Source organism: Aspergillus fischeri, genomic scaffold (assembly GCF_000149645.3).
Source record: "Aspergillus fischeri NRRL 181 1099437636266 genomic scaffold, whole genome shotgun sequence".
Taxonomy (NCBI): Eukaryota; Fungi; Ascomycota; class Eurotiomycetes; order Eurotiales; family Aspergillaceae; genus Aspergillus; species Aspergillus fischeri.
This window is the reverse complement of record NW_001509760.1, coordinates 2,903,845-2,924,552: the sequence shown is the minus strand read 5'-3', so window position 1 is coordinate 2,924,552 and position 20,708 is coordinate 2,903,845. Positions and strand designations below refer to the sequence as shown.

Below are 20,708 nucleotides of genomic sequence, written 5' to 3'. Positions count from 1 at the left end.
TCGGACCTCCGCGATCTCGTCATCGCGGAGGTGGGGTGTATATTTGGAGATCGACAGCATAAAGCAAGGACTATCGTCGAACCGGAGAAAGCATGGAAAGCGTCAACCGTCTTTTTTTCTGCTTTAGACTAGATCTGCGCGTGGGCTTCACAGCCACCAAGCCAGCTTCTTCTGGCTTCCTCCCTAGCACGCCATCCGCACAGGTAATGGAATCATTATCAGCCATTGTCAAGAAGCGTTGCAGCACTAGGGCCAGCAATATTCTGGGATATTCATGAGATATCCCTATCTCCATCGTCGTCTAGATACCTACGAGTTAGTATGGGGAAAAAAAAGAAAAAAAAAAACCCCCTTCGGAGATTCGTCACTGACTCGCATTAAGGGAGCCATGGCGCAGAGAACCAGGCCTAAAGGTAGTTGGCAATGGGATGCTCCTGCTGCCAATGTCCACTGTTTCGAGGATTCGATCGCAGAAAAGAAAGTACATGTTGTTCTGGTCCTCATTCTTTGTCAATTCTGTACCTTCTCGAAGGAACCGATTTGGAATCCTGATTCTTGAAGATCTATTGTTTATAGTGTATATGGACAGGAGTGAAAGATCAACAGAGGATAGTCGAAGTAGAAGTCAAGTTCTCATTGAAATGATGCAGAATGATTGAGATGCATCGATGAAATGGGTATCTCTGTATGATAGCTATGCCAGAAACCTTGACCGACCAACGCCCGTTTGAGAAATCCCAACCCATCCGAGAGAAATCCAATCCAAACCCATAAGCCAACCTAAGACCGTCCCAAAAGCACGCCCAAGTAAAAAAGAAAAGATGAAAAGGAAATAAAAAGAAAAGATAAACGATGAAAGAAAAGAAAATGAAAACACACACAACACACATAAACCACACACCACACATAACACACATAAAACACACAAAACATACAACACATACATCACACGTAACGGGATCATGAGGTTCATAAGAGAGATTCATCTAATCTATAAGGCGAGTATATCTAGTAATCCTCGCGGAAGCCTACGTGTATAAACACTGCATAACTTTTCTGAGACATGACATGAGGTGCTGAAAGAACATCGGAAAACAAAAACGAAGAGAGAATTAATGGAATGCTTGACCACATGAGTCATCAGCGTCCCTCTTAACCTATATAGAACATGAGATGACCTATGGTGCCAGGATCAACGCAAGCAGAGCCATGCGGCAGTAGAGGCCATATCTCATCTGCAGATATAAGTCAGCACAACTCGACACAATGAGAGACGAGAAAGAAAGGCAACTAACCTGTCTGAAGTAAGCCGCCCGCTGGTCGAAATCAACCTCCTCGGCGATCTCTGCATTCCTGGGCAGGGGGTGCATCACGACCATGTGGCTCTTGGCGTGCTTCATGAGAGCGTTGTCAATGATGAAACTGTTCTTAAGACGCTCGTACTGCTCGAGATCAGCGAACCGCTCCTTCTGCACACGAGTGCAGTACAGGACATCGGAGCGTGCAACGATCTCTGGTGTCAGCTCCTCAGACTCGAGCACCAGCTGTCCGGATGCGACGACTGTCTGACGGACTTCCTCGGGAAGAGAAAGATCCTTGGGCGCAACGAGCTGGATGCGCACGTGATAGAACTGGAGCAGCTTGATGAGAGAGTGGATGGTGCGTCCATATCTCAGGTCACCAGTGAAGGTGATCGTCAAGCCAGTGACAGTTCCAAGCTCTTCCCGAATGGTGAAGAGATCGAGGAATGCCTGAGTGGGGTGCTCGACGCTGCCATTTCCGCCGTTGATGACTGGCACTGGCGAGAATTTAGCAGCCGTCTCAGCGCTGCTGGGATCGGGGTGACGCAGAACAACTGCATCTCCGTAGCAACCCAGGGTGCGGACGGTATCCTGCAAGGTCTCACCCTTCTTGGTAGAAGAGTGCTCGGTGGAGATGGCAATAGTCCGTCCGCCGAGACGCTGCATGGCAGCGTCGAAGGATGCCGATGTGCGGGTCGAAGGTTCATAGAAGAGAGTGGTAAGAACACGACCCTTCAGAATGTCAAGAACACCCTGGCGCTGAACGCCGAGACGCATCTCCTGAGCCACCGTGAAGAGCAGGTGCAGGTCAGCACGGGTGAACTGGTTGACGGAGAGAACATGCTTCTGTCTGAAGGTCGACCGCGACAGCAAATCGCGCAGGGAGGAGGAAGTCTGTACAGGGGCATACAAAGGAGGACCGAGCTCATTGGCGGCCGACTCAGCGGGCCTTGGCTTGAAAGAGCGACCTGGAGTTCCCGAAATCGACAGTCTTCTGTCAAGAGAACTCTCCGGGCGAGCCTGTACCATGGGGGACATAGCCTTGACAGACGGAGAGGCAGGCACAATACGATGGCCAGACATATCTGTTCCCTTGGGAGCATCGCGAGTCACTTCACCATCGAGGCAAGAGGTCTTGCCCTGGAAGGTAACCCGTTGAACAGCACCCCGCAAGCTCTTGCCATTGAAGGGAGACCAACACGGGCTTTGGAAGAGGTATGGGCGGTCAACTTCAATCTCGACAGAACTGTCGGCTTGGTCGTGGAGCTCGAAGATCTTCTTGGGGTTCTCGTAAAGGCGAGAAACAATGTCCTCAACGGTAAGGCGACCCTCCGACACGGCGGTGAAGAGCAATGGCAACGACTCGGCAATACCAGAAACCGGAGAGGCCTGCTTACCAGCAAGCTGGAAGGGGATACTGCCGATGGAGAAAACATCAATGGTGCTCATGTGCTCCCACAGGGCCTTCTGGTCCTCAGCAGACGGCAAGAAGTTGCAGTCGGGGAAATCTTCTCTAGAGAGGAAGAGACAGAAGATCGAGACGTCGCAGGTGACCTTCAGACCCTTCTCCTTGCTGAGAGCGATGAGGTTGATATCTTCCTTTGAGGTGACGCTCATGACGTGAATGTTGCGGCTATGGAGGCTCGCCAGCAACAAGATTGACGCGAGATCGGTAGACTTGGCGTCGGTGATCATGGGCTTGTTCGAGGGCCACACCGAGAAGTGGTTTGTCACAGCAGTGACCTTGCTGATGTTGCCAGACAGATGGTTGAAAGGAATGAACAGAGATCCCACCTCTCCGGTGACTTGGCCGACCTGCTCGGAGTTGGTAGAAGTCGCCACAACGGAGAAGTTGAAGTCACAGTAGGAGGCCTTCTGGGCATTCTGCTGGGCAACTCTGAGAGCGCGAGCATCCGTGACAGAAGCGTCAACACCCACGGGCATGACGCGAATCATGCTGAAACCAGCAGCAATCGAAGCCTTGGTGACAAGTTCAAAGTCATTGGAACCGGGAGTGACCAGTCCAGGGACGAAGGCGGTTATGTTGATCAAGCCAGGCAAGATGATGGTGCGATGGCTGGTCTGATAATCAATAGTCTGCACGTTCAGAGCGTAGTGGCGGGCGATGGCTTCAATCAAGATCTTGGCGTTCTTCACGTTGGTGACCAGAGGAGTCTGGTAGTCGACGGCCATACGACGAGTCCGGTAACCTTTACTCATGTAGTTCGCAGGACGTCTGAAGCGGTTGTTGGATGGCAAGTTGATGTAAAGGTCAATGAGGTTGTTCGCCAAGTGCTGAGTAAGGGAGTACTCGGACTTAAGGTCATCTTCCTGGCCAGGAAGAACCTCCAGATACTTGACAGGCACACCATTCTCCTTCAGGAAGTCGGCAGTACCAGAGGTAGCAAAGAGATTGAATCCCAACTGGTGCAACTTCTTGATAGACGGCAGCATCTCCATCTTCTCCTTGTAAGAACCAATCGAGAACAAGACGTTCTTCTTGGGAAGACGGAAACCGGTGGAGATCAGAGCCTTCAGATAAGCCTCGTACTTGTCGCGACCAAAGGAAGCAACTTCTCCGGTAGAAGCCATCTCCACGCCCAGAACTGGGTCGGCACCGGAGAGACGAGAGAAAGAGAACTGAGGGACCTTGACACCAACGTAATTCTTAGGGATGGTCACTGGAGGGTACTCAGCGAAGGGCTTGCCAATCATCGCCTTGGTAGCCATCTCAATCAGGTCGACGCCCATGACCTTCGACACGAAGGGGAATGAACGAGAAGCTCTGACATTGCACTCAATGACCTTGATATCGTTGTCTTTGGCAATGAATTGAATATTGAAGGGACCAGTGACATTCAGCGCGTTTCCGATCTTAGCAGTGGCCTCTTCGATACGTCGAACGGTCTCAGGGTCAAGATCCTGAGGGGGCAAGATCAGGGTTGCGTCTCCCGAGTGGACACCGGCATTCTCAACATGCTCAGAGATAAAATGTCCGACCATGACACCGTTGCGAGCCACGGCATCCATCTCAATCTCTTTGGCGTTCTCGATGTACTTGGTGATAACGACGGGGTGCTCACGTGAAACATCAGCCGCCTGGTTGAGATAGGTAGCAAGATCGTGCTCCGAATAGACGGTGTTCATGGCAGCTCCCGAAAGCACGTAGGAGGGTCGGACAAGCACTGGGTAGCCGACCTTGTCGCAGAATCCCTTGGCCTCCTCGATGCTGGTAAGTTCCTTCCAGGCAGGTTGATCCACACCGATACGGTCAAGCATGCGAGAGAACTTGTAACGATTCTCCGCGCTGTCAATCATCTCAGGAGAGGTACCCAGAATCTTGACATTGAGGCGGTGGAGGGGCAGGGCGATATTGTTCGGGGTTTGACCGCCCATCGAAATGACCACGCCACTAGAGGACTCCAGCTGATAGATGTCCAGAACGGTTTCGAGGTTGATATTTTCGAAGTACAACCGGTCAGCCTCATCGTAATCGGTACTGACAGTTTCAGGGTTATAGTTGACCATGACAGTCTTGTGGCCCTGCTCACGGAGGGTCCGAATAGTACGCACAGAACACCAGTCGAACTCAACAGAGGAACCGATTCTGTAGACACCAGAGCCCAAGACCATGATACCATTATCGTTGAAAGCAACATCATGGGCAGATGCATTGTATGTGAGGTACAAGTAGTTGGTCACTGAAGGGAATTCAGCAGCAACGGTGTCAATCTGCTTGACAATGGGGATAATGCCAGCTTCAACACGTAGCCGCCGGATGGACAGCTCGTTCGAACTCAGGAACTTGGCGAGTTGGCGATCAGAGAAACCGAGCTGCTTGGCCTCGCGCAGAAGAGGACGAGGAACAGTAGTTGCATTGTAGGTGCTCATGAGCTTGCCAAAGTCACTCAAGCGCTTGAGTCTGGCGAGGAACCACTTATCAATCCTAGTAAGCTTCCAGATGTCATCGACGCTGTAGCCAGCAGCCATGGCGTTGGCAATGGCGAATAGACGTTGATCCGAAGGTGTCTGGAGCTCTTGATCGATAGACATCAGTGCATTGGTTTCATTGAACCCTAAGTTGTGGAAGTCAACAGAGCGAATGGCTTTCTGAATCGCTTCCTCAAAGGTACGCCCAATGGCCATAACCTCACCAACACTCTTCATCGAAGAGCCAAGTTGGGTCGACACACGGGTGAATTTCTTAAGATCCCAACGGGGAATCTTCACAACACAGTAGTCTAGGGATGGCTCGAAGCAGGCACAGGTAACCTTAGTGACTGAGTTCTTGATCTCGTTGAGAGGAATACCCAGACCAAGTTTAGCGGCGATGAAGGCAAGAGGGTAACCGGTGGCCTTCGACGCAAGGGCAGAAGATCTGGACAGACGAGCATTGACCTCGATGATGCAGTACTCCTTTGAGAAGGGGTTCAAAGCATATTGAATGTTGCACTCTCCGACAACACCAAGGTGGCGAATGACATTGACGGCGGTAGTACGCAGCATGTTGTAATCCTCATCAGACAAAGTCTGCGAAGGTGCAACAACAATAGAGTCACCAGTGTGAATACCGAGAGGATCAAAGTTCTCCATGTTGCAGACAGTGATGCAGTTGTCCTGGCAATCACGGACTACCTCGTACTCAATTTCCTTCCAGCCCTTCATACTCTTTTCGATCAGAACCTGGGGACTGACGGCGAAAGCCTTCGTACACAGCTCCTTCAACTGATCCATGTTATCAGCGAAACCACTGCCGAGACCTCCGAGCGCATAGGCAGCACGGACGATGACGGGGAATCCGATATCCTCGACAACTCTGAGAGCCTCCTCCAGGTTGGAGGCGGACGCAGACTTGGCGCACTTCTCGTTGATGGACTCCATGCTTCGCGCAAAGAACTCACGGTCCTCGGTTGTGATGATGGTGTCAATGGGCGTACCAAGGACCTTGACACCAAGGGATTCGAACTCATCCTTGAGCTGGATACCGACTTGAAGGGCAGTCTGACCACCAAATGTGACATAGATGGCATCAGGGCGCTCGTGCTTGATGACCTTGCGCACGAAATCCGCGTTGACCGGGAGGAAGTAAACCTTATCCGCAAGACCCTTGGAAGTCTGGATAGTGGCAATATTGGGGTTGATGAGGATAGTGTAGATTCCTTCTTCCTTCAAGGCCTTGATAGCCTGGCTACCAGAGTAGTCGAATTCTCCAGCCTGACCAATGCTGAGGCCGCCACTTCCCAGGATCAAAACCTTCTTGACAGAGACACGTGGCGATGTCTTGATGTTCTCTGCCTTTGTTCCACCAGGGAAAGAGACAGGCTTCTGAAGAGCATCAGAAGAGGCAAGAGTGTCCTTGATAGTGTTGATGAACACATCGAAGAGATACTCAGTGTCCCGGGGACCAGGAGTGCTTTCGGGATGGAATTGCACACTGAAGAAAGGGCGGCTCACATGCCGGATACCCTCATTGCTGCCATCGTTTGCGTTGACGAAAAGCTCCTCCCAGCCCTCGGGGAGAGTTGAGGAATCGACAGCGTAACCATGATTCTGGGAGGTGATGTGGCACTTGCCCGACAGCATGCTGGTACAGGGGATGTTGTGACCGCGGTTACCGAACTTCATCTTGAGCGTCTGGGCACCAACGGAACGAGCAATTAACTGGTGACCCAAGCAAATACCAAAGACAGGAGTTCTGCCCTCCTCCAGGGTCTTGGATAGATTGTTCACGGTTTCAGAGAGCATAGCTGGGTCACCGGGACCGTTTGATACGAACAGACCATCGTAGTCCTTGCCGGCAAGCTTGGGGAAATCGTAGTCCCACGGCACAACGAGAACCTCAACACCACGAGCAAGCAAGCAACGCAGCTGGTTGAACTTCATACCGACGTCCAAGCAAAGGACACGAACCGGGCGGCCAGATGGGTGTTTGAGGGCGACATTCTCGGGGGGTGTGAAAAGGCGAGGCTCACGGATCGAAACTGAGGACTATGTCAGATATCGAACCCTTCAAGACTGCATTTGCGGTGTCAAAAACCTACCTTCGCTCACGAGGTTCTTCTTGTTGGGATCTACCCATTCGATCTGTTCGAAGGATGACCTCCAGCTGTCTTTGTCGCCTGGAGTCACCTCCACGACGCCATCGGCGATTTCAGACTTTGAAAGCATCATGCGGCCGAGCATGCTACCCTTCTCACGGATGCGCTTGGTCAGAGCACGGGTGTCCACTCCGTGCATGGCGGGGACGCCCTGCTCCTTGAGCCATTGCCCGAGGGACGACTCGGCGAGGAAGTGAGAGTAATCCTCTCCGGCGTACGTCGCAACAACGAGAGCTGCAACATGGATCTCTGTAGACTCGAAATATTTGGGCAATGTCTTCAGAAGCTCGTCCATGGTCTCACGGGAGGGCACACCGTAGTTGCCCACCAGAGGGAAGGTGATGACCAGAATCTGACCGCGGTAGGAGGGATCAGTGATCGACTCTGGGTATCCCACCATACCGGTCTGGAAAACCAACTCTCCTGCCACACCCTTCTCAGCACCAAAGCTGTAGCCCTGGTAGACTGTGCCATCCTCGAGTTCGAGGGCGAACATCTTGCCGCTGCTGCCTCTTACTCGGGCAGAAGCAGGCGGAATCACGGCTCCATTTCCTGACTCCATTGATGGGAGTGGCTGCAGTTCTTTGTTGATCTGATTGTAGGACACGGCCCCTCCAGACAAAGGGCTGGAGGGGAGAGCGACCTCGTCGTTACCGGCGGACTGTGGCATTGCGGTCTCTGATGGGGGAGGAAAAGGTCCTCTCGGGGACAAATTGGCAGGGTTTTCACTCTACCGTAGCATCAGCAGCCTCCACGACTCTTTTTGATGGTAAGAATAGAGGAGGAGGAGTGTTGCTCTACTGCTTCAGCACAGGAAGAGGAATATAGAAGAAGAGGAAGAAAGAATTCTTGTGCGAACGGCAGAATAAAAATTTTGTGTATGGGGTGCTCAAGAAGCTCTCTCATTGGACTGATTGGCTTGACCGATCCGGGGATCGGGGTGGTTTTGCTGGTCCTTACCGCCCGCAGACTTTTTCTATCCTTCCTTCCATCGCTCGCCCCACGGAAGGGTGCCGCTGAACTCGATAAATGGTGATACTCGATCTCACAGTACACCAATAGATCTACATATGGAAGATTAATTATTGATTGTTTCTTGATTCTCGACAACCAATTGATCATTAATACAGTCTATAGGTAGTATTGCACAAAAAGAACAAGCAAAGCTGGGTAGCATGCCTTTTTTTTTTTCATCAATTTTCCATGCCACCCTCCCTTGGCAGACGCAAACTATGCCGCCACTCGCTACCCAGATTCGGCTAGTTGCCTCGTCGAGACCTTGGACTAGAGTCAGAGAAGTTGCAGGCGGTGAGCCTTTCCAAACACCCTTGTCTCTCATGACTGCTCCGTACATCAGTTGAGGACAGACGCAAATAGATAGTTTTGATAGTGGTTACAAGTCAAGTGATTGCGTAGATAAAACTCATTCAGATGTCTCACCAGAGTCGCAGCTCTGTGAATACGAAGTCCGAAGCCAGGGATTTCACCTCTAAGCCAGTATTAAACCAGGGGTGGGGGCGCTTCCACTTCTGGGCTATCATATCAGCGGCCTGGATACTGTTATTCGTCTTCGGTTTCGTCATAGGAAATCTGAGTTTTCAGCGGAGCGAAAAATGTACCAACGGAGAGATATCCAGCTTTTTGAACAAGCTACTGGAGTACTGTGGGAAACCCTATTCGTTTACACGTTTCCTCAAAAAGTAACTCGACTAAAATTTAGCAAGCATAATCCGCATCATCATGTCATTCAGAACTGTAGATGCTCGGGAAGCAATTGGCTTTTTACACCTTCCTCTGAGTTGCACGAGCTCATGTCATGAGTGACCGTGCTCCGTCTCACCCCTCACTTGAAATTTGGAAAATGGGGCACGAAAGCACTCCCTACTCTGGATCATAGAACAATATGGCAGATAGCTAACATCTTTTGAGTGTGAAGTACCCCCGGTAAGCCCAACCATAGTCCCGGGCCAGCCCAGGATCAAAGCTCTACTAGCCTAGACTCAACCTCATGCACCCACAAAACAGCTGGATTATTTTGATTAATATTGAGTGGCCAATACTTGCTCTGTAGAGTCTGCCCAGTTGTAGGACTCTTAGGCTTGGGAGCCTCCATGGGTCTATACGGTATGGAGAGAGGATGGCTATGATCCTACAAGCATAGCCATGACTGGGGAGAGATAGGATCTGCAACAAGGACAAGCAAGGACAAGATACCTAATAGTACTATCTCTGCATGCATGGCTAGATCTTCCCCCCACCAACTGCAGCAGGCGCATGTGCACTGCGTGAATTATCTAAATCCAGCCAACCCTCTCGAGCCTCGACATTCTTGTTTTTCTGCTTTGCACCCTTCAGTTGCTTTAATTGAGGGTTTTGAGCCCTCAAACAAGCTCTCTTTTTTTTTTAGTATCGTAAGCCCTTGCTTCCTGTCCTAATCCTCTAATGTTTATTATTTACGGCCTTTGTTTCGGCTTTCCCTCCACGACTCCCCTCTCCATACCTTAGCTTGACGGGAAACACGCCGCTCACGCTACGCTGCGTTCGCCAACCGGGATGTCTTGAATGACTGTTATCGCTCAATTGGTCAACCCCTGGAATATCGGAATCTGGTTTAGAAATAATGCTCGCCTCTCTTCTCCGCCCGAAGAAAAGAAGAGTTTACGCGGAACGTTCCCCGTTTTCATCCCCTTACACGACTCGAGAAGGTCTTTGGCCTTTTCGCCAGGAAGAGGCTCAACATGCAAGTCCTGAGATGAGATACAACGAGACTCATGGCGCATTGCTTGACGAGGACTATCAACATGCAGATGATCTCGGTGAGTATGCAGATCAGGAGGAAGAAGATCGTCCTATCGAGTCGACTCCTCTTCTTCCCATATTCTCTGCTTCGCATCTAGGTATGGCCATCTCTTCCTGCGATTTTTAAGGTCTCATTTAATACAAGGACTTAACGTGGTCGCTTGTGAATAGATGCTCTTCCGGTCTACGATATCACTCATGCGATTCGGCTGTTGATCGAGTCGCGATGCGAAACCACGCTGACATGGGACCAATTGCGCTCTCCCCAAATCTCACAGTTTCTAGTGAAGCCGATCCAGCAGAAAATTATAGCATTACACTTCTCGCGTGGAACATTATACGCTCTGATGGCAAACTGCTTGCAGTTCAATAAGGAGATACACTTGAACCCTGGAAATAGTGGTGCGTCTCAGACAAGAGCCATGGTGAGCGAGCTTCTTGCGATCAAGCTTCTGCGGGAATACTCGACTAGGGAGTTGATTGATGCTCTTTCTTACGAGTTTTATCCCCTGCAAGGCCAGACGTCAGCAGTGGCTCAAGCCTTCCAAGAAACATCGGGCAAGTATCCTGGCACCGGCAACAAACCACTGGCAGGTGTTGCCCGTATTTCCTGCCTCGAGGTTGCCATTCGCGCTCAGGCGAAACGGTTCTTAGCTCATCCTGTAGTGGTACAGCAGCTAGAAGCAATTTGGGCTGGTACAATAGTCTTTCATTCAGCTGCCGACAATCTTCATCGTACCCCAACGGCAGCACAACGGGGTGGAGGCCCCGCATACGGCACTGCTCATGCAGCATCCCACAGTTCAGCGCAGCTAGTCTCCAGGCCACGACGGTCAGCGACGCTTTACGATCCAAGGGATGCCTCTCTCTTCAAGCTCTCCCGGCTTCGGGTGCCTCGATACCGACAATTTCTATCCACTGTATCATTTGCTGTCCTCCTAGGCTTGTTTCTCGCAGTTCTGGTGCAACGGCGGGTGGATATCTCGTCCCTGGAGCTTATCTTCTGGTTTTGGAGCGCAGGGTTCATGCTTGACGAAATCGTTGGTTTCAATGAACAGGGCTTTAGTCTATATCTCATGAGCTTCTGGAACCTGTTTGACCTCGGGATTCTATTCCTGCTCTTCTGCTATTATTGCATGCGGCTATATGGTGCTCTGATGCCCAGCCCATACAATCACGCAATTGCCGACAGAGCATATGACATCCTCGCCGCCAATGCGGTTCTGCTCTTTCCCCGACTCTTTTCGGTCCTGGATCACTACCGATATTTTTCACAATTGCTTATTGCGTTCCGCATAATGGCTTCGGATTTGGTCGCAGTGTTTCTTCTGGTCGCCATTACGTGTAGTGGGTTCTTTGTCGCCTTCACTCTATCGTTTGGCAACATTGAAGAGCATACCCCTGCGTCTGTCGCTTATGCCCTCTTCCAGATGTTGATGGGATTCACTCCGGCTGCGTGGACGCTCTGGGACGATTACAACATCCTGGGCAAGATCATTTTGACACTCTTCCTATTCATCTGCCACTTTGTCGTGGTGACGATCCTTATTACTGTTCTGACCAATTCTTTCATGGCAATTGTGCAGAATGCCAATCAAGAGCATCAATTCTTGTTTGCGGTCAATACTATTTCGATGGTCAAGTCGGACGCGCTTTTCTCCTACGTGGCACCGACTAATATCATTGCGTGGCTGGTTACGCCGCTCCGTTATTTCATGCCTTTGAGACAGTTCATCCGACTCAATCGCACTATGATCAAATTCACACATTTTCCGGTCCTCTTCACCATTTGCCTTTACGAGAAGGCAATCCTCAGTCCCAGAGTCAACGAGCCGATTGATCTCATTGATCCTTCGATTCATCCCGACGCCTTGTCTCGCAGTCGCCCCCGTCACGGTCGCTTCAAAGCATTCAATCCTCAAGCTCCTCGGCTTGTACGAGAGCCATCAGTGGCAACGTATCAGAAAGACCGCGCTCTTGAAGAAGTTTTCAGGAATCCTTTGGAGGAGACAAATCGGCGTCCGCCGAGGCTGATGCAACAGAGAAAGAGCAATAATATTGTTAGCAATTGGATGCAGGCTATGGGGTCTGGCCCTGTACACCCTCCCGATGAGCAGGACTCGGATGAAGTTGATCGATTGGAGAGACCCCCCCGGAGGTCTCGATTTCCCTTTCGAGGAAGGACCACTGGAAGTCTCCGCGATTTTACCGATTCCAACCGTTCTGCCACATCAGATCCTGAAGGGCATGTCGGTCATATTGTCTCCTCACCTGCCACGCCGCGTCGTGAGAGAGCCAACGTGTCTCCGGCCAGGATACGGCAGCTTTCTCGGCACACGGACATTGAAGGCGACGATGAGTTAACCAGCGATGATACAGAAGTACGCCGTTCGAATTCTTCAAGTTCTGAGAGAAACAGCGGTGTGAGTCCAGGTAAAGCAACACCGAAGTTCTACAGCTCCCGGCCCTCCACAGCGAGAGTCAAATCACGCAAAAACAGTCCTTTTCGGCGTCCCAAGTTTCACACCCGGAATTACTCCGCCGCGACAATGCTTTACAACCCTGTCCCCTCGGTCAGCAACGACGATGGGGCCGACGTGTCTCCTGTTCCCATCAGACCGAGAGCGGAGACGCCTTCAGCAGGGGATGATGCGGCCACTGCAACTTCCGTAGACCAATGGATGCAAAGAAGACATAGTTTGGATGTTGGAGTTTCTCAAAACGTGGCTTTGCCCAGGTCAAATCCCATGTCTGTACCTGACTTGGGCAGCTTCTTACCAACCGAGTCGCAACACCGGGGTCGCCGTCAGGCATCCCATCTGTATGGGCTGGGCTCTGACCTGGGCGACAATAGGGCAATTGCAAATGGATTCTTGGCTGCTTTGCCTGCAAGCTTCACGACGCAAATGGAATATGCTGCGGGTGGCATCCCCAGACCTGACAGCTCTGGTAGCAATCAAGACATGCTCAGCAAGCTTGTCTTGGCTCGCATGAACAATATCGAAGAGGGATTCCGTGAGATGTTGAAAGAAGTCAAAGATCTCCGGCGGGGCGAGTCCAGTCGAAGCCAGAGTCGACCCGACGAAATGAGAAGCGCCCAAAAAGGCAAGAAGAAACGTATGGAGAGCAGGGATTCGAAGAAGAAAGCTCAAGGGTCCCGCAAAAGCAAGAATAGCAGCGAGGGGGTGCAGTCCGATGGACGATCGACGGACTCATGACCACGGGACTATATGATATGATGATACTACGCGCTCCTGATTTCCTTTCTACCACAGGCTCGTAAGCGAGCAGTAATGACGTTGATCTCCTTTTTGGCTTGTTGTCTCTTATCACCGTATGGCTGTCTCATATCATTTACATCAGTCTGCAATTGATACCCTCTATAGTGAGCCAGAAATCATGAAATGATCTGTTGTTTTTACTTCACCAGGCTTTCATTAGGCCTGATCCACCCAAACTATCAGTACCATGTTCCTGGACGTCGCTCGTGAGCCTCTCAAAAGGAAGCATGCAGGATCAACCCTATTTCTTCCTTATATCCTCAGGGACGAACCCCCTCCTGTTCCCCTCAGGGAACTTGTCACCGTGACCACCTTGCATAGCCGCCCGCTCCTCGTCGGAAACCAGAGATCTCCCATGCTTCGGCGCAAGGGCACGGAATAACAGCCACGCCCCAGTTATGACGCCGAACATGCTCGCCAAAGCGAAATTTCGGGACCTGCCAAAGGGAGAAGGGAATGAAAGTCAGATAGCCGTCAGGTATACAATAAGGGTCTTGCATGAGATGACGTACTGGACAGCTCCTTTGTGGCCATGCGTGATGGGCCCATCTTTTGCCATTTCTTGTTGGTATGGTGAATCGAGGTGGACGGTTCGTTTGGTCGTACTGGTGTTAGTTTCTCGATTGAAAATACAGTCTGAGAGCGGTAGTCCTTGATCAGGAACAATATGCCCAGGAACATCTGTTGTAGTCCTCTGTGGCTAATGACCTGCCCATGATACTATATCTTTGCGACGATTTGACGTCACGTTCAAGCTTGAACCAGGGACCAGGGACACTCGGATATGTACCATGGATCGATCATTGATCTATCTGTATATGTTGTATTTCTAGCTTACTACTGCCCGTATATCCCCTTATAGGGTGATTTTCTGTAGGAAGGTAGAGAAAGTGTAGGTAGGCCAGATCTCAATGGTTAACAATATTCCTCTTTAACATGAAAAAACGGCGTAGTAAGCTTAACCTTTACTTTATTCATCAACAACACCATTTAGTAATATGGCTAAATAGCACAGTACAGATTCAAGGTTCATTGTTGCGGCATTGTACTGTCAGCGAATCATATCTATCTTCTCATCATAGCCCAAGCGTGCGCGATAAAAAGCAGATGGAAGCCTACGGAGTACAGGGAAGCGCATGCGTTTTCCCATCGGGTGCAGCAGTGGTCATACGTAGTCAGCCTCCTTACAAATGACAAGAATGAGGCTGACTCGACATATGATCTTAATTTATGTTGGTTTCTTTTTCCGTTTGAAATCTTCTGGTGATGTCTTTCGGGGTTTCTGGACATCTAATCATGTTTTAAAGCATCGTTCCTCGTCCATGAGTCAGGTTTCATCATCTTCGTTCTGTTCTCCTCCCACCTATACAGCGACGATTAAAAACGGAGGTTGCTTAACGCTCGCACCGGCTCCGCTGTATGAATATGGACTCCTCTACTACTGAACGAGCTGAGGGGGGCTCCTACAATTTTACGGAGTGGCAATGGCCACGATTTCCTGTTGGATCCACCTACATCCCCATTCGACCAACACCCCCAAGGAGCAAGACCAGAAACGCTCCTGCGCCTTGCCCACCGCTGCTCCTTCTCGACCACGCAGACACTCTCGTGTTCATCGATTCACCACCACGACCATCGACCAGCTCTATTTTACCTGCCTCAAGGGAATATATACCCCACCGCGTACACAGCCAGAAGCTCTTGGAAACTGATTCCTCTTTCTTCAAGAAGCTCTTCAATCCGAGGACGCAGGCTCGGATTGTCAAGCGCCGTGGACTCACTGGCGGACTTACAAACGAGCTCAAGTATGTTATAGATCTGACTCCTCCGACAGAGGGGGAAGAGGCGGTCATCACCATCACGGAGCTTTCTTGCCCTCTTGGTATCAGAACCTGGACCCGATGTCAGAATCGATGGTGCCTCCCTGCCTCATGCGTTGGGGGGCAGGACGAGGTTGAGGCGTTGGATACAAATACACACAAAGGCTTCGGCAGACCGCCGTCCCATGAGTCGAGTAGTTCAGTTGCGCAGAATCCTGAGACAGATGAACGGGCTGGGAACCATCAGGAAGGTGAGGTGGGAAACAATGCTGCCAAATCGCCCGAAGCTTCGGATTCTAAGGCAGAACGCGAGAACCTTGAATTACCGCTAGACTACTCTGCTTCTCGTCACCATGCAGGCATTGAACAGATCTTGCAGGCTCTGGAAGATTTCCATCCTCAACTTGACACTCCTTGCAAGCTTTGGACCTTTTTCGCCCTGGCGAAGCTGTATGATATCGCCACGACACCGAAGATATGCGACCTCATTCTTTCCTGGTTTTACGAGTCCACCAACGTCCGATTCATTGAGATCCACCCAGAGATCAGCTATCGGATAGCTTGTGGAATCCAGTGCACCTCCCTTTGTCGGGACACCTTCTCTATCCTTGTAGGGGAGGAGGCCCTACTTCTGCTGGTTAACGGGGACGAACCAGCCCGCCTGGGGAGGCCTCAGGTGACATGGCACGGACGCCTCCGTGAGTCGCTAGATGACACAGAGCTCCAGCGTATTGAGTACGCAAGTAAGAGCTTCCTGGATCATGTTATAGATCGTTTCGTTCACTTGATGGGGGCTAGCATGGCATGGCTCCATGGTTTATCTGAGTTTCAGAAAGTTTACCATTTCCAACCAAGATCCTCACAAGAAGAGGAAGCCAAGTCTTGGCTTCTCACTGCTCTGAAAGACTTTGTGAGATGTACCTTATTGTCGCCACTAAGCGGCGGTTTTCCTGAAAGAGGGTACCAAGAAGTATCCCTCAGCTCGCAGGACCATGAGGGCTATCCACCACCAGATTTCGCGAACGCTTACAGAGACATGTCGCCAGCAGAGCGCATAATTAGCAGGACATTTTGGCACCGTCTATCCATTGAGAGTTTTAGCGGCCAGTGCCCTATTCTCCCCGCAAAACAGCCTTCCGTCATTCCCTCCCTTGCCAAGAGCATTCCACAGTTCAGAGAGCAAGAAGACTGGCACACCAGTAGTATATTACGAAAAGGGTTGATAAGCAGAGTCGTAGACTTCAATGCTTTCTACAGAAGGCTAGGGCGGAGAGTCTTCGATTTGAACACGGGACGGCCCCAAATGACGGCAAACACCCCCACATCGGGGTTCTCTATATCCAGCGCGGCCCAACTACAGAATCTCCCGGGGATTGATTTGGTTCTACCGCGTGAGATGATAGAATTTGACTTGGACATCTTCTTCGCTCAGGTTCAAGCTTACGTAAATGACTACGCCAAGCAGATGATCACCCCTCGGTCTTCAACCATGTTCTACGAATTGACTGATACTCTGACATGTCTCACGGAGAATGAGTTCAAGTATCTTCCCTTGTGGGCGGGTGGCAATGATGACGGATCCGGAGGCGTCTTTACTGATGATAACGTGCCATTACTTGAGACCGGGGGCTTCTCGACTCCGGGGCCAGCAATCCATACAGGTAGCACGGCCTCCTCGGTGATGTCGCATTCCACCATCGCAGCCTCAGACATTGAGACTACAGTCCAAGGTGCCTCCCACAGGGCCACGGAAAGTCATCAGAGTGATCTAATGTCGATTGATACGGATATTGAACGGGACAGTGGAAGGAACAGCGACCGTGTATCGTATTCGTGGCAGAGTGCTGACGACGATACCTCGATCGACCTGAGCTCTGCCGATGACGAGTTTGACTTTGATTCCGCTAGTGACTCTACCGACACCGTTGTTATGGGCTCTCCGAGTCATAGTGACCTTCTGAGTGACTTTGAGGAGGTGCATATGGACGACAATGATTCTGGTTCACGTCACTGAATGCTGATAATCTGCTTTGGCGACTTTGAATCTAAGATTTGGTTGGGATGGGCGATTTGGGGTCAATGGAATATTGCACCAATAACGCATTATGATTGATGAATAATGATATTGAGCCCTTTTCGATGGTTACATGTATGCAGCATGTCCTCCAAACACATTAGAAATCTTGAGCAAGTACACCATGGTGATTATGTTTCAAGTGTCTCTAATTTAATTGACGAACCCGGTTGATCCTCGATGAAATTCTGTCTCAGATCAAGAAAGAGGTCTTTCCTCGAACTTAGACGGATTTCATTTGCTGTCAATAGGAACAAAGGTATTGTCGTCGGTTGCATAAGTGGCAATGCTCTTTGAAACATCGTCTTTGTCGAGACGGTCTTTCTACTTGTATCTCTTTCCTGGCACTAGCATGCTATGTAGTACCCGGTGTGTCTCAGCTAGTAAATGTCCAAGAAGGAATGAGGTACACGGTGTGCAAAGGATGAGACTCAATGTTCAATGTAAGACACTAAGGAGATGCCTGTTCGACTTCTTCAAGTCTTGATATCAAGAGATTTATTGTCAAGCCAATGAGACCATGCCATTGTTCTTTGTTTCCGACGATTGTCTTCGAAATGCGGCTTATTGCTCTGTATCCACTTGCTTCTTCATTGGAGTTGCAGCGCTCGAAGAAAGGTAAGTGATGCACAGGATCGAGACACAGTTCGAGTTGATATCACTGTGCGTTCGGAAGTCACCCCGTATCACTTGTGAATTCCTTTCTTCAGAAATCTCGCATTGCAAGACAAGAGTCTTTATCTGGTATGAAAGCGCCAACTTCACCAGATGCGGTATAAAAGCTGGCTCACCTCCTCTGTTATGCATTGCATCCAACTCACTTGCTGCTCTCAGCTCGCATCTATACACTTCGCCTCATTCTCTGCCAATCGTTTCTGCAACTGCTCGAACAATTCCCGAACAACTGGACCATGCCCGCACAACACCATGCGACTCGCGCTCCTACGAGGAACCCACCCAGCGACGACCTCAGGAGGCAGGTTCTTACCCGCAACTCTGGCGCGCCTTCCAGGACGGCTTCCAACTTACCGCACAGAGACCCAAAAGTCCCAGCAAGCGAGGTCCATCCCGCACTGAGAACTGTAAGTAATTCCATCATCAGCTCAGCCATTCCTTTGCTAACATGTTTTAGTATCGTCAATCCCCCACCGTCAAGCCCGTCATTGATGTCCTAGATGGTGAGAACAAACTTTGGGACCTTACTGAGATCTGGTACCAGATCCTCAAACTCCATTGTGCCCCGGAAGACGGCTTCATCATCAAAGCTGTTCCCGAGACAGCCAGTCCTGAGACACCAGAGACTTACGGACTGCATGCGATGACCGTCACCGGACCCGGTGCAGAAGGATACAGCACCTTCTTCGCCATCGTCTGCGCGACCGCAGTGTATCGGGACAAGACATCGGTCCGCTTGCGAGCTGCTAATGAACTCAGAAGGCTGCTCGCTGAGATATATCACACGAGGGTCACGAACGGACAGTATACTCAGCTCCGTGGGGCTGTGGCTGTTGGTCAATCCGTTCAGTTCTTCAATTGGGGCGAGGATGGGGTTCTAAGGGTGTTTCCCTGGGCGACACACCCGTTTGATATCAAAGGCGACCATTATGCTGTCCAAGGTTGTCTTGACCTCGTCGTCCAGAATCATTGATTTCATTTGTCTGACTTTTTCCTTTTAGCAGTGACGCACGTTCTTACGACGAGGTTGCAACAGCCAGCTCAGTCCCATATCAACATGGGAGGAGACTGAGGGTCGCTTTAAGCTCGATCATCGCTGCTCAGGTACGTCTTGACTCTCCTTGGTTTCGTGGTTGATTCTTTCTTTATTATGTCACAGGTGTTTTGGTGTATTATTTGCTTCAAGTTAGTAGAATGTGCATTGAATCTTCCTGATCAATCCCTACCACGTCCTGCGTAAATGGATCAGCTCCCTCTTTCTTTCATAGGTCGATGGCTGCCTTGGGTATGTACATCACGTGATAGAATCTGGGGTTCTTGGCGGCGACGTCACGGAATTCCACCGCGAAACTCTCCTGATCTTCACAGTTGGAATAAGAACTCGGATCTATATCTGTTGGGCATTGAATCCTATAGTTTATTCATCCCTGGAGCGACCCACTTGACTCATCGTTCGTCCAGCAAAGATCTCTCACCGTTATGGCCTCATCATCACAACCTTCGAGCTTCTTGCTCTAGTATGTTCTAGCCATATTTCGGGCGTCCTCTAGACTAACAGATCTTTGACAGCTCTTGTATAGCACACCGCACAACTATCCTCGCGGAGCATTCGTCACCCGGGACATCCTCTACTGCGGCCTCTTCGCTAGCATCCATTATCCTCCCTAAGATCACGCATGACAAGCCCCAGAAGCTCACTTACACACATGAGCGTCTCTTCGTCCATTACATCGCAGATTCACCCTCGGGCTCTTCAGACGATGCCGGTCGCCAAGAACCAAACTCCTATGCACCTCTCAGCTACATCGTCGTGGCAACCGCCGAACAAGGCCGTCGCATTCCATTTGCCTTTCTCCTCGAGATGAAACGCAAGTTCCTATCGACCTACCCCCCTTCGAGCACTGATTTCTCTTCTCTCCCTGCATACGGCTGTGCCGCTTTCAACTCGGAGCTTCGTTCTCTCCTCCAGACATACAATACCGCCCCGCCGTCGGACTCGCTTGCTTCAGCCCGACGGGAGATCGACAGCGTCCGTGACATTATGACAGAGAATATTGAGCGGGTACTGGAGCGTGGTGAACGGATTGATTTGTTGATCGATAAGACTGATCGGCTCGGGGGCAGCGCGCACGACTTCCGAGTGCGTAGTCGCGGTCTGCGGCGGCGGATGTGGTGGAAAAATATCAAGCTGATGGTGCTTCTGGCTGTTGTGGTGGTCTTCCTCATCTATCTTTTCGTTGGTATGGGATGCGGCTTGCCGGCTTGGGGGAAGTGTGTTGGCCACAGTGCGTAGGGCTCTTGTCGTTGTCCAAATCATCACTCCTCTGTCGCTGAACGAATGGGAGTAATGTCCTCTTTCTGTGCACATAGCCTTTCCGACTGTAGAACGTACGTCAATCGCTCTGTGGATTGCCAGCTTACGATAGCATTTACGATTGTGACCTTTTTCGTCCGCCTTGTCTGATGATATCGCTTGCCTTGTAGGTACTCCATGTGATTCGACAGCTTTATATTGCTCTTTTAGCCTACACGTGTCAGGTAGCGGCTTGAATACGATGAATGTACGCTATAGCTTGCTTCAGAAATATACTCTTCTGTCTGACATATCTGTATGATCTTTGATTTCACTGGTCACCCAGGTCGTGATCCTGATGGAAGAG

The 20,708-nt window shown here is 50.5% G+C and overlaps 5 protein-coding genes across 5 annotated transcripts, besides 1 other annotated feature; 4 read left to right on the top strand and 1 right to left on the bottom strand.

Annotated features, from left to right (window-relative positions):
- Positions 1–873: 873 nt before the first annotated feature.
- Positions 874–951: a microsatellite.
- Positions 952–1,178: 227 nt separating this feature from the next.
- On the bottom strand, positions 1,179–8,069 carry NFIA_057010 (bifunctional carbamoylphosphate synthetase/aspartate transcarbamylase; the record flags this gene model as incomplete). The annotated part of the gene is made up of 3 exons (XM_001258248.1): positions 1,179–1,235; positions 1,296–7,282; positions 7,343–8,069. 3 exons carry the CDS (start codon positions 8,067–8,069, stop codon positions 1,179–1,181), a joined length of 6,771 nt encoding a protein of 2,256 aa, XP_001258249.1.
- A 2,082-nt stretch (positions 8,070–10,151) lies between these two features.
- On the top strand, positions 10,152–13,416 carry NFIA_057000 (ion transporter; the record flags this gene model as incomplete). The annotated part of the gene is made up of 2 exons (XM_001258247.1): positions 10,152–10,296; positions 10,370–13,416. The coding sequence occupies 2 exons, from the start codon at positions 10,152–10,154 to the stop codon at positions 13,414–13,416; spliced, it is 3,192 nt and encodes a 1,063-aa protein (XP_001258248.1).
- A 1,488-nt stretch (positions 13,417–14,904) lies between these two features.
- On the top strand, positions 14,905–17,313 carry NFIA_056990 (uncharacterized protein; the record flags this gene model as incomplete). The annotated part of the gene is made up of 1 exon (XM_001258246.1): positions 14,905–17,313. One exon carries the CDS (start codon positions 14,905–14,907, stop codon positions 17,311–17,313), a length of 2,409 nt encoding a protein of 802 aa, XP_001258247.1.
- A 971-nt stretch (positions 17,314–18,284) lies between these two features.
- NFIA_056980 (uncharacterized protein) lies at positions 18,285–19,021 on the top strand (the record flags this gene model as incomplete). Its single annotated transcript, XM_001258245.1, has 2 exons — positions 18,285–18,455; positions 18,506–19,021. The coding sequence occupies 2 exons, from the start codon at positions 18,285–18,287 to the stop codon at positions 19,019–19,021; spliced, it is 687 nt and encodes a 228-aa protein (XP_001258246.1).
- A 506-nt stretch (positions 19,022–19,527) lies between these two features.
- Positions 19,528–20,341, top strand: NFIA_056970 (synaptobrevin family protein; the record flags this gene model as incomplete). Its single annotated transcript, XM_001258244.1, has 2 exons — positions 19,528–19,565; positions 19,618–20,341. The coding sequence occupies 2 exons, from the start codon at positions 19,528–19,530 to the stop codon at positions 20,339–20,341; spliced, it is 762 nt and encodes a 253-aa protein (XP_001258245.1).
- Between the last annotated feature and the right edge of the window lie 367 nt (positions 20,342–20,708).